The sequence below is a fragment of the Toxorhynchites rutilus genome, chromosome 3, assembly GCF_029784135.1.
Source record: "Toxorhynchites rutilus septentrionalis strain SRP chromosome 3, ASM2978413v1, whole genome shotgun sequence".
NCBI classification, from domain to species: Eukaryota; Metazoa; Arthropoda; class Insecta; order Diptera; family Culicidae; genus Toxorhynchites; species Toxorhynchites rutilus.
In genome coordinates, this window is record NC_073746.1 from 323,773,461 (window position 1) to 323,793,758 (window position 20,298).

Genomic DNA, 20,298 nt, shown 5'->3' on the forward strand with positions numbered 1-20,298 from the left:
GGTGCGGCAAAGGAGAGGAAGCCATCGGCAACCAACGATGGATGCGGCGCGGCAAAGGGAGCAAAGAAGAGGAAGCAGCGGAGAGCATCAAATTAAATCTAGTGTGCATTGCTGGTGCGCTTCTCTTCACATCGACAATTTGATGCGGCAAAGGAGGCAGAGGAGCGAAGTGCATTGCACCGCATCGTATCACACCCGCTATCCGTCGTTTAGCTCGTCGTGGTGGTGCCAATCAAACCCACGCAAATCGACGCACAGAAGCCGATGGCGCCAAAGTCAAGGAAAGCATCAGCGAATCCGTAAAAGCTACCGCTCCCAAAACTGAACTGCTACATCCGACTAAAACGCAGCAGATTCCGTACAACCCATTAACCATTCCAGTCCTTCTCAGGACTATCAATTTGTTTAAAACAAAAGAGTTTATTTTACTGTTTTCCACTTACCACAAAAACTATATAAAACCGATCAAAAATACTGTTTATTTTTACATTTTCTACTAATAACTAACATGGAACGTATCACGTCAAAAACATACGTTTCATCAACCACCTTTTACTGGATTTGGCAAAAGAAGCGAAGGACATATGCATGTATGTATATAACGGAACGCTCCAGTCATACACAGCCCGTTAGGGACGAATGACCTTTGGGTTAAAGTCCCTTCAAAAACAAGAACGAACGATACACAGCCCGTATCAGACAAATGCATGAAGGAATTCTATAAAATAATATTTTTGCGGTGCCTTTGCGCCAGCTACACGGGCGAATAGCACCAGTAGCAAAAAATGTCAAAGTTCGTGACATCTGGTAGCAATATTTTTCTTCTTTTGAATAATAGAGACTTTAAACTTTACGTTCATTCGTCTGTAGCCCTGAGAAGGACCCTTGCGAAGAAAACTAGTTCATACTCTTTCTCGACCTACCTTTAGAAAGACATTTTCATTGTCGCTCAGCACTCCTCAGCAAACGAGTCTGCTTTCGGCGGCACCAAGCGACGCCATGAGCAATATTCATTTAGGGAGGCAGATTGATCTCCCATCGAACTAGCAGGCCCGAAGGCAGTTTTGAATTGATAAAATTTAAATGTATTTTTTTTATTTTTATTTTTGATTGTTCAAAACAATTATATAAATTTTTATATACATTGCCTGATGTTTCTACCAAAACACATCATTCAAACACATTTTTTTTCATGCGCAATTTTTATATAAGATTTTTTTTGACGTAGGATTACGCCTTTCGGGAACATGTTGGGGTATAAATTGGAAATCGAAAATCGAGCACATCGTGAAAATTGTCCAATTTCAAACACATATTGCTCAGTCATTTAATGATGAATTGATGAAATTTTTGCGTCAATCGATTTCGCCACTCCAAAACAATTTTTTATATTGAAGATAATAATATATGTCATGAAACTAACTATCGAACTATTGAAAAATTCCAACCCCTATCCTAACGGAAATAACCACATCTGATTGGTCGAAATTTACGACACGTGTGGCGGGTCCCTAACAGAAACATCAAAACCAAGCTGCCTGGGCGAAATCGGCTTTGCAAATACATGATAGTAGGAGGAGCTTTTGCTCCCACCGAAATGTTGCTTCGTGGAATTGCATATCAATGACTGAATGGTGTGTTCCCGCTCGAGAACGGGTCGTTTGGTCACCAAATCATTATCAAAGAGTTTAACGATGTAATTCTTCAAACATATCCAAAATCAACAGATAGCCTAACGGAATCCTACGTCAACTATGCGGTCGTGCCTCGGACACAACCCTCCTGTGACTTTTTCGTATCGCTTTCCGTTGCACTTTCTTGTGGCAGATTTTGTACACAAACAGAATTAGTTGGAGAATAACAATCATAAGAATGATATTTGATTTTATTGCATGATATTCATGGAAGTCGCTGTGTAGATCTTGATTATTTATTATGGTTAAATCGTGATCACCATCCACTTCTGCGGCGGCTGTGGATTTTTTGTTACCCATATTGTATTTGCTTGTTTCACTTTTCACGGCACATTGTAGTTGTTAATTTTGTACGCCTCTAGTTGTGAACACTTGCATTCTTTTAAAAGTTACAGTCTCCTACTGGAGACACTTGAAGCACCGATATATAAATTTCTATGTACCCGATCACCAATCAGCGATCGTTGTACATGCGAAAGAGAGAGAGATAGCATATCCCTAAAAATCCATGACTGTACTCTTGGTAACCGTCATGGTTCATTAAATCAGTAATGCGACACTTCTGTTTGTCGCCATAAATGCCAGGCATTGAACTGAAGGGAGATATAAAAAAAAACTTTATTTCACTTTTCACTAATTTACAATGTACTACTGACGTCTTGTCAGCTTGAGAATCAAAATCAGACTAAACTATCCCTGCCGTACCTACTACCTAGCTGGCTAGCAGGGCACATCCGTCCAATTGCTGCGTCAGGGTTTCCGTTCGTCGCCGTTGGTCGGTGTGCGGTTTCAACTGTCCGGCTGGGTCAGGGAAACTGCATCCGTTTCGCTGTCAGCAAGATTGTCCACGCTGCTGCCAGGAATGCCACGTCGGCTTCTTCGTCGGTGCTGTTGTCACGTTAAAACAGGAGAAGAGCCCACGTGTTGTTGATGTTACATTTGTAGGGTGATGGTGTTGTCCATAACTATCCTGTTCAGCATGTTCCCACTGGTGTGGTCTGCTAGAAGTGCATTATTAAAAGAATGAGGAGAATGACATGTGAGATGCACATGTCACAACTGGCCCGACACCGTTGTACGAAAAACTTCCCCATATCATAATTTTTTGCTCCGCCGTGCTTTACTGTCTTAACCGTGTACTGCGGTTGATATTCCGTATTGCGTGGACGTCTCACATACTGACGACGACCTTTTGACCCGAACAAAACTATTTTGGACTCATCCGCCCACAAAACATTACACCATTTTTCTTTCGGCCAATCGATATGCATTTTAGCAAATTTGAGGCGATTCGAAACATGACGTTTTGTCAACAATGGTACTTTCCGAGGACTACGTGCGTATAGTTTGGCTTCCGTCAATCGTCGTCTGACTGTAACAGTGCTCACAGTTAAGTCTAGTTCATCTTTGATCTTATTAGAAAACAAAGTTGGATCAGTCCGTGACATCTTGATGATTCTTCGATCAATTCTTTCAGAAGTGCAACGTTTCCGGCATCGAGTTTCCAACTTGTCTTTCCATTTCAAAGAATTGCTTATCATTTTGGCCAAACACCCCACTGTTTGCTGTACTTGTCTGTATGTTGTGCCTTGATTTATCAACGTTCTGATTAAATTGCGCTGCTCCTCAGAGCAATGTTTTCCGCGACCCATTTTCTGCAATACAAACAAAACAAACATATTTTTTTGTACATATCTTAGTTTTTATATACTTACCGACCAACAAAATAGCAAAACTTGTATAAAACTCCGAATGGAAACAAACTTTGTTTGAAATCGTTTTTCGCTGCTATCATTTTGAACAACGCGAAACGGACTCAGCCGGAAGTGTCAAATGAAATATACACTGAACGAAATTGTATTGCTATAAACAATATGGGTTTTGAACGAGTGATGACACCTTTATATATTCATATGATTAGTTGATAACATCAACCATCCATACATGGATAGTAATAATAATATATAAATAGCATTAGGCGCTGCTATTATTTTGAACACAACTGTATATCTAAAACAAGGAAAGCTTACTTCGATGTTAATTACGTTGTCTGTAAAATTCACGAACTTTCTTGCGAACATCTGCCATTAGGTTACGTACAATATCCTCAGATATGCTGGCGGCGGCGCTTTTCCATCTCCTCTTAAAATCATTCATGCAATTCGCTTTCTTCTTAGTTTCGAATAGTTTTCGCTTAATCAGAGCCAGTACTTTTCCATTGGGCGAAGTTCTGGACAGTTCGGTGGATTTACTGTTTTTGGCACATATTTGTCCTCATGTGCATTATACCATACCAGGATGGATTTTGCATAGTGACAAGAGGCCAAATCTGGCCAAAACAACGCTGGAGAGTCGTGGCTTCTTATGAATGGTAGCAACCGCTTCTGGAGACATTCCTTCTCGTGGATTTCTTTGTTGATAGTGCCGGTAGAGACAAAAGATTTGGATTTTCGGCCACAACTGCATATGGCCTGCCAAACCAAGTACTTTTTGGGGAATTTAGACTGCTTCTTGGTCCGCAAACACTCGGGTACGGCAATCCTTCGCATTGCAGTATAAAAAGCGAGACCCGGAAGCTATTTGAAGTTTTCGAGAACATAAGTTTCATCGTCCATTATGGTGCATGAACATTTTTGCAAAAACTTGGTGTAGAGCACATTAGCACGGCTTTTTGCAGTGAAATTTTGCTTATCATCACGATTGGGCACCTTTTTCGCTTTGTACGCCTTCAGTCCATGCCTCTGCTTCACTTTTTGTACATATGAATTTGATTTTCCAACCTTTCAAACTACATTTCTAACTGAAAGGTTGGGATGTTTATCAATAATGGCAACCACCTTTCGGTCCATCTGTCGAGAGCATACTTTTCGATTTGTTCCGCTTCCAACCTGTCGATCCACAGTTAAGCACTGGTCAATCGATTTGCACACACTAAACACGGTACTCTTCGGCAGTTTTAGCTTTTTGGCGAGATCATTTGGCGTACCGACAGTGTTGGATTTTGCTGCCGTTCGCGCAAAATGCGTTTGCGTTCTTCCACTTGATTCGACGCCATTTTACCAAACTCAAGAAGAATGTAAACATGTTGGACATCGAAATAAAGGGGAGGGGTTTCATCTGTCATGTAAGTGAAATATTTCATTGATTAGTGAAATATTTCATAAACCGCACTGAAAGAAAAGTGTCCGAAATTTAACGTGGACAGGCTTTATTTGTCGAGGGCCTTTCGGATGCACATCCTCACTCTTTGGTTTATCGTTACCAACTAACTCATGATGCCATGAGACGAACAAGTCATAGAGACGTCTCGCCATGTTTATGGATTTACCTCCCATGAGGCTAAATCCTAGATGAACAATGTCGAGACGATAATAATCGCTCGTACCACAACATTCTATTATTTATTATTTATCAAACGTATTGGGAAACTAAATCCCTGGATTTTTTCCTAACGGGGCACGCGGTTGTAAACTGCTGATTTCTTTTCTGGTACTGATCTCCGCTTGGTCTCCGCTCGCTGGGGCACACAAAGTGTTGACATTGCGATCTGATCAATCGATGGATTGTGCGGTGCAGTGCGATTGGACTTCGGATGCAGGTTCTCGACTCGAAGACTGTTAGTTATTGAATGTGCTTTATTTTACCAAATTCTTACAGAAGTAAACTAACTTAAGGGATGCGACACGCGAAGCATGTTTGACAAACAACGGAAAGTAAGTAACGGAGTTTGTTGTTCACATCTGGTTATAATTATAAGCAACAGAATTTGTTATGCCCATCTGACATCAATAAAAATGGAATGGACAACAAGGAAAAGGAAAAGGTTTTGGGGCTGACTATGTTGCTTCTTTGTAGGTCGAGAATTTAGGTGACACACTGAGTGTTTAACTTATGGCTCAAGTAAAATCAAGCATATGGGTTGCGTTTAATGGAAATAAGAGGAATGGGTACATGCTAGAGAAATATGATAGTGTATCGTATTACTACAATGGGAAACATCCGGCGTGCTTATCTTTTGGAATCTATACAGAACAAAGAAAGGAAGGAAAAGAGATGAATCACGTGGCCGCATCTGGCATTGGTGATTTTTTTTTTCATGCGCGTTGTGCCGTAAATTTCTATTTGATAACTTCAGTTTATTCCTTTGATCCTACTTTCGCGTGTGTCATAGTTCTGCGCCGCCTGTCTGAAACTATACAAACATATCGTAAAAAACAACTTGGGTTCTTCCCGCCGGCTTAATCAGTCCTCTTTACGCTTGTTACGCTTCAAATGTTTCTATCCGGTCCTGCTATCTAAGCTGGGTTCGTAACAACTGATGCCTAAAACGTTTGTGGCCTCCAGATCGAGAGGCGAAGGTCGACGAAAAAGAACTTGTTAAGACCGAAGAGAGAAAGAACTGTAGACTAGACGCATCAATCGTAGACTTGAGAAATACTTGGATTGTACGAATCTTGCTAGAGCTGTAGCGTCCAAAATATTGAGGGGCGAAGGGGGGACGAAACGGGAACCTTCTGAGTCCGAAGAGAAAGAGCTTTAGACTAGACGCGTCTATCGTAGACCTGAAGACTACTTGGATTGTACGAATCTTGCTAAAGCTTTTTGTGTTCCCAAGGGATTTCGGACGAGAACGTACGAAGTCGTTGCTTCGTTGTCCAACGTTGTCCAGTCGTTGCAAGTGTCCAAAAGGACACCGTAAATAACGGATGTTAAATAAAAAATGAGAATTTTTCCAATCACATATAAAATTTTTTTTTTTTCAACGATTTCAGTATTTTTTATTAATAACATAATGTATTTTCTTCAAAAAAATGTCAGTCAATGTTTGAGTAAGGGCCGTGGTTTGCTGTTCGACGCAACTTTGTCGCGATGCTCTCACAAGAACGTTGAACGGCACTTACATCCATTTTCCGGATACAATTCCGGATTCTTGTAGTCAGTTGCTTCGTGTCCTTGGCCCTCCAATTGTTTTTATACACTAGGGCACTGAGTGAGCCAAAGAAATCCTCTATTGGGCGGCACTGGGGCAAGTTTGTTGGGTTACGATCTTTCGGCACGAACGGCATCTTTTTCTCCTCAAGATACGCCAGCGTCTTCTTGGCGTAATGGGAAGACGCCTTGTCCGGCCAAAAGACGTACTTCGCATCCGCGTGATGCTCGTTCAGGAACGGCAGCAGTATTTTATCGAGGCACTCTTCTCGATAGATTTGTTGGTTGATTGCCAGACCGCTCGGCTTAAACCAAGGCTTTGAAATGCCCCGGTCGGAAATGGCGCTGTACAACATAACCTTTTTTTCAAACTTGTGCTTGAACTTGTATTTCACTTCAGGCGGTGTGGATGACTTGTCGCAGGAGTAGTACTTATCATTTCCTGGAATATGCGTTTTGGACAGCGGAAAATAGCTTTCGTCGTCCCGCAGTTTTTTTTGGTCATCCACCGACACTGTGATTTTACCGTCTCAATCTGCTCCTCCGTGTACTCCGGCGACCTAGCCTTCTTCTGCAGACGATTCCTTCCATCTTGAGGATCCGATGGATCAATAGGTGGGAGCAGCCATATTTCCGACTGGCGTCACGCAGGCTGGTTGCGTCCTTGTTGTCAAACAGCTTCTTTAACGATGTCTTCCTCTGCTTCGTCATTATCGTCACCGGACGACCACTTTCGACCTTCCGCTCTACGTTCAGGGGTGTTCGACCGGTGTTCTGTTGTCGCCGTTTGCGGCGCCTGCAGCAAGTCAGCATAAAATGGGAATGCTACTGTCCCACGCTCCGGTATTGTCGAGTAGGGGTGTCGCATTACGCGCGGTCCAAAGCAGCGAGCGCAGTATTGGACTCTTTAAGCTGCTGCTCCAGCCGTTTGAGCCGAGTTAGATCCGTATCTGGCCCCTCCTTGAAGTCCGAGACGTCCTCGTTCACGGCTAATGTGGGGGGTTGTCCAATTTCTGTAAGTGGGCCCACCTGAATTTTGATGTGCTCAGGTTCGCATTCAGTTCTCCTGTTGGATTTGACATTGTTGATTTTGCTGCTTAGGAAGAAAATAAAGGCGATTATCCCGATTAGCAGGCTAACGCCTGATAAGGTTATCGACGTGGCAATGGTAGAATTAGCGCTCCTCCTCAGAGTATCCAAATGGTGTCTGGTATCGAGGTGGATTTGTTCGAAGCTCATTTCTGGCTCTATATCTTCAACTTGGATATCCAAGCCGTCTAGTGGAACGATGAATAGTTGATCGGTTCTGTACCACTCCTTGTTGGTAAATTCCAACCCATCAATGTTGATGGTACAATTATGATACTCAATCAAAAAGGTGCCTGTTAGCGTTCGATTCTGGATTCCACAGGAGGTGATAATTTTTTGATTGCTTATTTGCTTTACAACCAGGTGATTGGGGGTTAAGGATTTGATTTCCGACGAGCGACGTACTTCTTTGAATGAGCAGGTTGCTGAGGTTCCATTTAAAAGGTGTGAAAAGCAGCCATCGTGGGTTGAATTGAAAAGGTTTTCCAGGCGACAGATACGGTGTTTTAAGTGTTCTATTTCTGCTTATAAGGGGTTCTACTAAAAGGGTTCTATAGACGGGTATGTCAAATATGGGGACTTCTACCACAAAAATAATTTTAGTTTGATTATAGAACGCGCTAATTTCAAGGTATTGGTACAATTGATCTGTGCTTCCGACAACAAGTTTTTGCATTTCAAATTGTTTGAATATAATTTTCAGCTCCTCAGGAGACAGGATATCTTTTGAAATTATACGTAATTTTGCTAACTGTATCGTCTCAAATATAGTTTTTAAGTGATTTCCTATGTTATCAAGCAGCATATTGACCTTTAAGAAGTCTTGTAGCACACTAAAAGCTTTCGTTATCCCTGAGCTTGCCCTTGATTGAATTATACCTTTCTTTACTTGATCGTGATCTTCTTCTAATTGCTTGATTATTCGATTCATTCTGTCTTGAATTTGACGATTTATTCTCGCTTGTTCGTTGTTTTCATTGATTAATATTTCATTATTGAGTTCGAGTTTCCTTATATTTTCCGAAATTTCGATTAAATCATTATTGTCCAAATTTCCGGTAATTTGCTTAATGGTTGTACCGAGAAAGTTGAGCAACCCTCTTTTGTTCCTATGTTTTGGCATTAGATTGAGAAACATCTTCCGAGTATTGCTAAACTTTGACTCTAGTATTTTATTTAAATCCGTGAAGTTTTGGAAGGTTTGTAGTCCTTGTAGGATGACTTCTAGCTTAGCAAAAATTGGTTCACATCGTTGTAAATCGATAATATAGTAGATTTGGTGTTTTCCAATTTTTACTAAGGTTTTTCCTACGTCTAGAGTTAGTAGGCCGGGATTTTGGTGAAGGTCAGTTATCTGGATTGTGGATGGATTGCTTGTTGAGGGTGCCGAGAGGATTATACCAAGAGTGATTAACCATGCGAGTACCTTGGGGTCCATGATGTTGTCCTAAAATCAGAAAAAGTCCATTAGTGAGGTGATTCGAGCATAGTGCTAAGTGATTTTATTGCAGTTTCATTTTACCAGCGTACAGCGCTACGGGTTCCTTAAAATATCGAAAGAGTTTATAATCTTTAGTGAATAATTGTCTTAGATAAGGGGAAATTATTAAATTTATAATGATTAATGCTTACAATGAGCATCGACTGGTGACATTCTGGTGGTCACCGAGGAGCTCGATTTTTGTGAAGTTGCGTAGTGAGGTATTATTTTTTTTTCAAAATAATACACGTGATAATTATTATCTATGTTCTGACCAAGGATGGAAAACAAGGGAGCATGATGTGATTTACGATTAATCGCAAACTGCACGGATCGCAATCTGTTCAAACTGCGACTAACTATTAATCCTCACCCATCATAACCAAATGACTTTCTCTTGGTAACTCTGAGTTGACCAAAGCATTGCTAGACTGAAACTAGTTCGAATAATTGAGTTACTCTCCTTCCTCGTTTTGTTTTCAACTCCTAACAAGAATTTGCTCCATGGGAATGAGTGTCTCTATGACGTACGCTTTACGATTCTCGCTCTCTCGTCCGGGCGTTCAATTTTCCTTTCCGAGCGCGTTTACTTCGATGAAACTGGGTAAAATAAAAAAATGCGCTACAGCAGATAGGACGACTCTAATGTTTCATGTTTCACAGAGGATTACAACTCAAATGGATAATGATTCTCTGCTATCACAAAGCTGAGAAATTTTTTGACGTTTTGTTTTATTATTGATTCATTCAAAAAAAAAGCTTTATTTTTAAATGTTTTCTTATCCTGAGACTGGCTCACCATATTGCACTGCTACTAAAACCGTAGGCTAACTTCAAGGATGTTTAACTCATTTTCGGCGAATAATCAATAGAGAGCCGTGTCATGAAACATCAGAATAATAGCAAAAACAATATTACGATCATAAGTTGTTGGACACGTTATTCCAGACGACATTGGAATATATTCCATCTGATCATCTTTAGAAAGGTTAATGACCTTCAAAGGATAAATTTATCTTGGGCACATTGAATTGATGTTCATGACTTCCAGTCGAACGTTTATTCGCTCTGATAATAATTGTGTGGTCCTCACAAAGCATATATTCCAATGCCGTCAGTTCACTGAAATTCTTCGCATACCGTTTGATGATAAGGTAGGATGTTGATAATCATTTGCTGCGATACCTATTGTTCCAACAGTATTCATTCGACAATATGAAGACTGAATACCTGAAATTAACCAGATTCAACCATGCAAATCTATGTATGTACACTTGAGAGATGCAACAATTTTGAAGGGATATAAAAAAACATTAGTCATTCGATAAATCTACTGCCACATATGTCGGAAGTCCACGATATATGACTAACATACGTCCATACTAATTCATTACATTTATTCGCAGCGAAGAACGTAACCACACAGAATTGAATTAATCAAATATGTGATCCGTTTTACCTACAAAATAAAAAAGGGTCTGAAATTCAATCGAATTCGAAAGGTGTTTTGTGAAGTCACTAATTGAATTACTATTGGAAAAATTATTTGGAGAGAAATATGAATGTTCAGAATGATTGGAATCTAAAAAACGATTTTGAGCGGGATGATATTCGCCCAAATCTGCTGGTAATAAAATTAATCAATTGCATCCATTACCCGTCTGCTGTTTATCGGGCGGGAGACGACAGCAAAATAAAATCGACACGAGACTGAGTCAGCCACTCACTGCGGTTAGTGCAATAGAGAATTAAAAATCCCTCGATGAGTGTCGTAAGATTTCAGTTGATCGTCTCTTGTTACACTTTCCGATCAAGAACTCATCATCCGCTCTATGGAATGGGATTAATCGTTTGTGGCTTGCACTCACGATAAAACTTGAGTAGTAGAAGTAATGCTTCGAGAGTGCAAGCAGTGGGGATTCCGCTTTCATATTGCTTTTTTGAGATCTTGGTAGCTCACCGTTCCAAGTATTCTCTCTGTGTACATATGAAGAATAAAAGAGCATCGCCTGCTGGGGGTGATTTAAAAACATCCGACTAGAGGGATATACTTATTCATTGATCGTTGAATGTGATTTTTTACCATCCCTGGTTCTGACTCGTCGGAGTCTATTTTTATGTAGCTTTCTGGAATTATTATCGAGGAAAGTTTGTTGTCTGTTTTGGCCAACAACAACCGGATTAAAGTTATCTTGTCTTTTACTTTTCATTCCTTGTCATTTGGTAAAGACTAATTGCCTAGGTTCAAGAACAGGAGGATCTTCTCGATACGGATTCCTTTGTGTGTTTTGCTTTAGTTGGGTTTGTGTGATCTGAAGGACAACTTCATCATAAATTTTGTTGCGTGCCTCCAACATCCTTTCGTGGTTTAGAGGTCTCTCTTCTCCATCTTTGATACCGTAAAAAGCTTCGCGTGGTTTTAGGTTTGTGGACGAATGTATGGTGTTGTTATATAGGGTACAGGAAATTAGAAACATTTCTTTAACAGTAACATTTGAATATTTATGTTTGTTGCATTCGAAAATTTCAGCGATTGTAGAATGAAACCGCTTTACGTGTCCATTGGTTTCGCTTCTGTCAACAGGGGTGAAGTATTGCTGGAAATTTAGATCAGCTAGCATTCCTCTTATTTCAATAGACTTTATCGCCGGCTCATTGTCGGAGACTATCAATTGAGGGGTTCCATACAGAGCAAAATATTTAAGTATGGCTTTCCTGACATCCGGAATGCTTCTAGATATGATAGCAATGAGGGTCCCGAATCGAGTTAATTTGTCTACTACTGACAGGAATAAATAGGGATGGGAAATAAAGATATCAACATGGATTATGTCTAAAGGTTTCTTTGGAATAGGGGTTTCTCCATGCTTGACCTTGTAGGGATTCCTCTCATACTTGGCTTTATTACATATGTTGCAAAGAATAATAAATTTTCTGATTTTGGCTTTCATGTTAGGGAAATAGTATCTCCTAAGTATTTCTGCGTGATTTTCCTTGATTCCTCTGTGGGATGTTTCGTGAGTCTGTTCTATTAGCACGTCTTGTTCGCTTTCATCAGGCACATCAATTAGAATGTTTTGAGAGATTTTCACTCGGAAGGTTCTGCATCTACTAAAATAATTTTTGTAGACTATCTGAATTGACGGCAACACGCTTTCCGGGCACAAAATGCAATTTTGCTTTTTGACATCCATGTAATCTCTAAAGATTCTTATTAACACAGGGACACCAAAGTTTATTTTGGTGATGGTTCGGCGATGGATTCCCGGGAAGACTGTCTCGAACGTTTCTGAATCATTTTCTCCGATTTTCAGAATAATCTGATTATGGAAGAAATTTATCGATTTTTCGGTGAATTCTACTAGATCGGAAGAGTCTGAATCAGCGGAGTGTACGGAATTGTCGTCTGTAGAGCTTTCTTCATTAACATTGACTTCGTGGGTTATTCTAGAAAGTGCATCTGCTACCACGTTTTGTTTTCCTGGACGATGCTTGATTTCGAAGTCGTACTCTAATAATTTTAGTCTCCATTTTACCAATCTAGTGTTTGGTGACTTCAGATTCAATGCATAGGTTAGTGGTTGATGATCAGTAAATAAAGTGAATTTCCTTCCGAACAGGTAGGGCCGGAAGTACTGGGTTGCCCAAACAATGGCTAAAAGTTCTTTTTCTACTGCTGAATAACGTTCTTCAGTTTGGGTCAGCGTTCTGGACGCAAACGCAACCGGTCTATCCTTTCCTATACATCCTTGAGATAAGACTGCTCCAAGAGCGTAATTACTCGCGTCTGTAGTTAGGATAAAAGGCTGATTGAAATCGGGGTATTGGAGGATATCGCTCTGGGTGAGCAATTCCTTGCATTTATTGAAGGTTTTTACAAATGGATTGGATTGTGTTCGATTACTTCTCCTTTGCGCAATTAAGCTGTAAGGGGTTTAGTAATCTTCGCGAAGTCGCGAATAAATTTTCGATAATAACCGATAATTCCTAAGAACCCCTTAAGTTCTTTCTGACTTCTTGGCAACGGCCAATTTTTTATACTTTCAATTTTGTCAGGGTTTGGCTTTACACCTTGGTCGGTGACTATGTGACCTAAGAAGGCTACCTCTTTCTTGAGAAACTCGCATTTGTCAAGCTGTAGTTTGAGATTTACCTTTTCAAGGGCTTTTAAAATTTTTTCCAAATTTTCTATATGCTCTCGAAGTGAAGTTGAAAAAACAATAATGTCGTCCATATAAATGAGACAACATTTTCCAATTAGCTCTCTGAGCACATGGTCCATAACACGCTGGAAAGCAGCCGGCGCATTCTTTAGACCGAATGGCATACGTAAATACTCGTATAAGCCGTGTTCGACTTGAAAAGCGGTTTTTGATACGTCTTTGGGAGCAACCTCGATTTGGTGAAACCCGGAGGCTAAGTCTAACGTACTAAAATATTGGCATTTGCCTAATTTATCCAGTATTTCGGTAATATTAGGTAGAGGGTACTTATCATCAACGGTTTTGGCATTCAGTTTTCGATAATCGACAACTAGTCGCCATTTTTGCTTGCCCGAAGCGTCTGCCTTTTTCGGTACAATCCATATAGGCGATGCATCTATGACGCATCTCAATTCATGCAGGGTTTGCATTCCTATTAAACCATCAAAGAAACTGTGAAATTTTAATAAATAGAATTTTTGGAATGGAATGTCCTTGCAATATTTAGAAAAGGGATTAAGGAATGTGAATTGCTGTACTTTGAAAGATCCATTTATGTTTTTGACGGTGTGCGAATCACCTTCTCTTACTGAAGTCAAGGGTATGGCTTCAGGAGAAATATAATTTTGATTGGCTCCGGTATCAATCAAGAGCTTGAGTGGTGGGCCGTATTTTGATAAAATTTCTAAATATGGGAGAAAACTCAGTCCATCTCGCTTTGTTCCAAATCCGGAGGAAAATTTGCTTCTTCTTCTGGAAATTCGTTATCGTTCTCAGGTTCTTCACTAATCTGGATGAATCGACATATTCGTCGTGGTTATTAATCTGGGGGTATCTCCTGAAATTAGAAGCGGATGGTACCTCCTGGTTGATTGCCGGGGGTTGCCTGTTTCCTAGCGTTTGAGTCTGATTCTGTCTAGGTTGATTATTGTATCCTCCGGTTGGTTGCGGTGTACGGGTATAATTATTATTTCCATTGGCAATATTTGGTCGGTTATTCGGATTACTTCCGAAAAATCCGGTATTTTGATTGTGGCTTTAACCACCTGGGGGGTATGGCGCACGCATATTGTGATAATTCCCTCCAGTCCGTGATGGAATGGGTCTTGGGTATTTGAGCGGTTCGGGCGTTGATTTCATTTCGGCCCTTGCTCCTTCTTTTTTTCTCTTAGCCGCGTTTGACTGGTCCAGGGCGTGCTGGTAAGCTGACAGCAAGCTATCTGGTCTGCTTGTGCGGGTTAAAGAGGATATGGGCTCGTGCAGCCCATCAATGTATGCATTGGTTATCATGGCTTCGTATGAAGCCATGACAGCTTGCGCGCACAATCGCATGCTGTCGTCTAACATAATTTTGGCGTTAACATCTGATAACAACCCATCACACTTTATATAAAATTCCTCTACAGTGTCGTTGCTCTGTCTAAGGTAGGGAATTTTGCTGAGAAGTGTGAACAAGTCACGCTTGTCGCCAAATCTTTCTTTAAGTTTTCCTTTGATATTTTCCCATTTACATTCTGTGTTGCTTATTAGCAACGCCTCGTTCGCCTTGCCTGTTATTTTGTCGCGGATTATCGAGTCCCAAATTGGCGTCACTAGCTCTAATTTGTATACAGGGACGATTTTTTTGCGCATACGACCTTCCTCTCTACGGATTCAATCCACGCAGGAAGCTCTCTTTCCGCTCCACTATATCCCGGGATCAATTTGATGATGTGTGGGATTTTAGTGGGGTCGAACAAACTAATGGGCGTCGTAGGCCTCTGTTCCAAGCGTGGTTCCGCTTGGAGCCTTTCGAGCTAAATTCGTTGCTGTTCCAGGAACGATTCTAGCTCTTCAATTTTTCTGGCAAGTTCTTCCGCCATTTTCCTCGTTAGCATGCGTTGAGAAATTCAGTTAATCAGAGAATTGCACAATTTTTGGTAAAAGTCAAAATTTTTTTTTTATCTTCGATTAAAATCACAATTTTTATTTCGATCAGAGTCACAATTTTGTTTTTGATCAAAGTCACTGTTTTTGTTTTTTTTTTTTTAATTTCACTGTTTTTGTTTTTTTTTTTTTAATTTCACTGGTCGTGATCGTTCCTCACGATTTTCTCTCGTGTTTGCTTGTTCTTGGAAAAATAAATTTCAAAAATCGTTACCGTTTTACACGCTTTTCACTTATTTAAAAATTAAAGATTACTTACAATTGTCCTTTGCGCGAGGACTAACTTCTGCCGGGTGTGTTGGTAAGTTGTTGATGTTCCCTCAACAACGCTGTAAAAAAGCACAACACTACACTCGCGGAGCTGATCCTGCGCGCAATCCTACCGACTGCGCCAGTTAGAGTTTTTTGATTGTAAAAGGAGTTTTTAAAAACTAAACACACGTTTTTCTTCGAGCGCTAACATCGAACTAACTTTTATTTTTGATTCAAAGTATAATCTAAACCTATCCTAACCCCTAACTCTCACGCTAAAACTGCTGTTGGGGTGGGGGGAAATATAATATCGACCGGTGTTCTGTTGTCGCCGTTTGTCGCGCCTGCGGCAAGTCAGCATAAAATGGGAATGCTACTGTCCCACGCTCCGGTATTGTCGAGTAGGGGTGTCGCATTACGCGCGGTCCAAAGCAGCGAGCGCAGTATTGGACTCTTTAAGCTGCTGCTCCAGCCGTTTGAGCCGAGTTAGATCCGTAACTTATAGTTTGCCCTCAACTTCGCTGGGGTCTTTTCTAAATATAATTTCAAATATTGCTTATCTTATGGATCTGTCACTCGACCCGCGATAAGCCTCAGCTGTCCATAACTCTGCCCGTTTACCGTGCCGGTCATCACGAAGGGGGCGCTCCGCTTTCCGCAAGAGCAGATCGCTTGCCACACCATGTACTTTTTGGCAAACTTGGATAGTTTCTGCTTACGAATCTCCTCCGGAACGCTGAATTTGTCCTCTGCGGAGAAGAACAACAGGCCCGGCAGCTGACGAAAGTCCGCTTTGACGTAGGTTTCGTCGTCCATTACCAGGCAATGCGGCTTCGTCAGCATTTCGGTGTACAGCTTCCGGGCTCGCGTCTTCCCCACCATGTTTTGCCTTTCGTCGCGGTTAGGAGCCTTCTGAACCTTGTATGTACGCAGGCCCTCCCGCTGCTTGGTCCGCTAGACGAATGAACTTGACAAATTCAGCTTATTGGCGACATCCCGGACCGAACTTCTCGGATCACGTCTAAACTGCTTAACTACGCGCTTGTGACCTTTTTCACTGACGGAGCATCCATTTTTGCCGTTCTTCACCTTCCGGTCGATGGTTAGGTTCTCGAAGTATCATTTTAGTACTCTGCTGACCGTGGATTGGACGATTCCCAGCATCTTTCCGATGTCCCGATGTGACAACTCCGGATTCTCGAAATGAATGCACAGGATTAATTCACGACGCTCTTTTTCGTTCGACGACATTTTTCCAAATTTACGAAAAATTGACAGCGAAGCATGGCCAACGTGATCTATACACTCTTATCTGATTATAAGCGAAAGCTGAAGATATAATTCCTAAAAATTAAATTTCTACAGCGTTTTTTCCGTGATGCAATTTGATGTGACACACCCTTTATCATGAGAGTTGAAGCCTATCGAATTTTCTCAACACCATACCATGGTTCTGCACAGTATTTTATCTGTGTGAGTAATTTTCGTGTACGATACAAATAAATCTAGCTCACCTGGAGTATAGGCAGTGGCGTTTACTTGGTGGTGCGGGGGTGCGGACCGCCCCCGGGTACACGATTTTAAGGATGCATGTCGGCGATCGATACACGCCGACCTTACGACGCGAGTTGGGTTGCCGGTCAGTATTCGACGTTCTGCTGAACAGACCGTCCAAGACTTAACCAGAAGTTAGACAATGAAAATCCCGCGTAACGAGAACTCCAATGATAACTTCTTTGCAAGGGAGGGGTTTGGTTAGAACCGTCCTGCAGTACAGGCCAATTCTAATTCCAAGTTGGTTTGTAAGTTTCTATGTTCCACTTGCAGCACAAGTGAAACAGAGTAACTCAGGATTTGTAGCGAATTCCGTTATTGGTCGTGCGTCGGGTCGGATAAGGCTTGAGTCATTAAGGCAGAAATTTCCCAAATTGTCAAGACGTCTGGGAAGTAAAGGTACTGGGGACAAGAGCACTCGTAATGATGAAGCTCGATAAAAATCATCGAGGGCCTCCTCAGTTAAGGTAGTGCGTTGTGAAGGAGATAGACGTAAAAATTGTTCAAAAGATAGATTGAGGAGAGTTAAAACGTCAACAAAAAGTTCGGGATGTCGCGCGCAAAGAGTCGTGGTTCCGTTGGCGGGCGGAATATACATAATAGGATAACGTCGTCTCCCCATAATTCTACCGAAAAGTCCACTTATCATAAGGTCTTTGCACGTAATCCGTCCTTCTGCCTATTCTGATTCATGCAGGGACGACGTCGCGAGCTTTTGCAATCATGTGATTATGCAAGAGCTCTAAAGAGTCGAAAGATGTGTACTTTCCAGATTTTATAGCGAGTTCCTCCTATGGTTAGATGGGCTATTAGCCCAAGTGGGTCGAATACTGCTACTTGTGATAATGCTTCTCGTTTGGTAGGTATATGCTCGCAGTTGATCTCGTTAATCTTATATTGGACTAAGTCTGATTTTATATCCCAAAAGACTCCTAGAACTCGTTCTGATTTTGCCGTTTTTTTTCTTCAAACTCCTTTCTTTCACAGGAGGGTGATATGCGATTTTCTGGTAACGCTTTCAATATCTCATGATTATTAGAGATGAAGTTGCGTAATTCAAAGTGGGCATTATCGTTGATTTTGATTATCTGGTTTACTGTTTTCATTGCTTCCTCTATTGAGTGGTAGCTATCTAGAAGATCGTCCACATACATAGCCTTGATTGCTTCAACGGCTTGTGGATATTTATCATGGTATAGATCGGCGTTCTTGTTTTTTATGTACTGTGCACAGGCGGGGGAGCATGTAGCTCCAAATATCATAACTTGCATGACGTAGTGTCCCATTGTTTGATTCTCGTCTCTAAATAGGAATCTTAGGGCATCATGGTCCTCTTCTCTTGTTCTCACTTGATAGAACATTTCTCGTATGTCTCCTGCTACTGCGTACATCCCTTCACGGAATCTTATGAGAACGCCGAGAATCGTGGGTAATTCTTCTGGTCCTAAAAAAAAAAAAGTTCTGTATTTAAGGAAACTCCTTGGACTTTGGATTTGGCATCGAAGACTAGACGGGGAGATTTGTTTGGATTTTCTACGGCAAAGTGTGGTAGATAATACGTTTTATCGGAAGTTTGTGTTATTTCCTTGTATGTTAGTTTCCTGGCATATCCCTTTTTTAGGTAATCTTGTATTTTATCTTTGTACCATTTGGCGAATTCTGGTGACTTCTTCATTTTTGTCTCCATTGTCTCTAGTCGTTTGTGGGCAGCCTTGTAACTTTCGGTGGAAGGCATTATTACTCTCGGTTGTTTCCATAGCAGTCCCATCTCATATTGATCTCCAAGATATGTTGTCGTTTGTTCCATTATTTGTGCTGCTCGTTTTTCTTCGGTACTACGTTCGTCTATCGTCGTTACTTTCACGCCAAATTCTTCCGTAGAGAAGAATTTTTGAATTTCTTCTCTTAGAGTTTCTGTCTCCATTTGAATATACGTGAAGATTGAGTCTGTTTCCAATTTATCGTTCCCGTATATGGTCCATCCCAGTGGTGTTTTAGCCGCTACTGGACCTTTTTTGCTGACACGCTGATTCGTTGGTGTCAATAATAAGGGATGATCTAGCCCAATTAACAAGGTCGGTTTAGCGTTTTGATATCCGTGGATTGGAAGTCCTCTTAGATGACGGTATTTTTCCTTTAATTCATCGTAATCCAGTGTTTGTCTCGGCAAGGAGAGTTTTCTGATTGTGCGGACGTTTCTCATCGAATGGGTTATATTATTAGTACCTTTGATACCAAACGACACCAGCTGACTCTCTGGGTCAGAATATTCCGATTCGTTGGTCCACAACATTTTAAGGGGTGAGGATGGTCCATGTAACTCAAGTTCCTCAGCTGCATCTTTTAGAATCAAACTGTTCGAGGAACCGTGGTCGAGAAAGGCGAAAGTATCGAGGGATTTCCCTCTTGCTGATAATGTTACTGGAATGACTTGGAAGTATATTTTGTTCTTCCTCGCGGCATGCAGGTTTGTCCTTTCCTCTTCCACTTCGATGTCCTTTGACGTTGATGGTTTTCCTTCTTGTCTTGTGTTTTTGGCTGATGTTTCCCTTTCCGCTGGATTCTGAACCTTCTTAGCTTCCGGTTCCTCCTTCAAAGTAGATCGTTCATGCAGCAACGTGTGATGTCGACGTTTACATCCCGCCACTGCACATGTTCGGGTGGACTTGCAGTCCTTACTTTGATGGTTTTTACCAAGACAGTTGAAACATAACCGTTTATCTTGGACTATTTGCTGTTTCTTCTTGCTATCGAGCTTTTTGAAAGCTTCACACATGTTTATCCTATGCTGTTGGGAGCAGTGGGAGCAATTTTGCTTGATGCCTTCATTGTGGACATTCGTTCTGCCTTGATTTTCGTTTCTCAGCAAAGGTTTTTCATAATTCACTCTTTGGGCCAAAAGTAGCGTCGCCTTTCTTTGTTGTGGCACCAAAAAGTTGTACAGATCCTCCAATGTTAATCTGATTGGTTCTTGCCCTTCCATGGGCATAAGACAGTTAGTTTCTTTATCGGCTCACTGCTCTCTGATGTTCAAGGGAAGCTTTCCTACTATTTCTGCCAGATGGAGTGGGTTGTTGAGGTATGATCTTTGGTTTATCATCCTCATGTTGCACACTAAATTCCCTAGTGTGACCACAAACTCGATCATTGTTTGTGGGTTTTCCATTCTTGG

General features: G+C 41.2%; 1 protein-coding gene across 1 annotated transcript; it reads right to left on the minus strand.

Annotated features, from left to right (window-relative positions):
• Positions 1-7,333: 7,333 nt before the first annotated feature.
• LOC129775176 (uncharacterized) lies at positions 7,334-16,602 on the minus strand. Its single transcript, XM_055779559.1, has 2 exons — positions 15,580-16,602; positions 7,334-9,159 (listed from the first exon to the last, which is right to left on the minus strand). The coding sequence occupies exon 2, from the start codon at positions 9,148-9,150 to the stop codon at positions 7,990-7,992; it is 1,161 nt and encodes a 386-aa protein (XP_055635534.1). The 5' UTR covers positions 9,151-9,159; positions 15,580-16,602; the 3' UTR covers positions 7,334-7,989.
• Between the last annotated feature and the right edge of the window lie 3,696 nt (positions 16,603-20,298).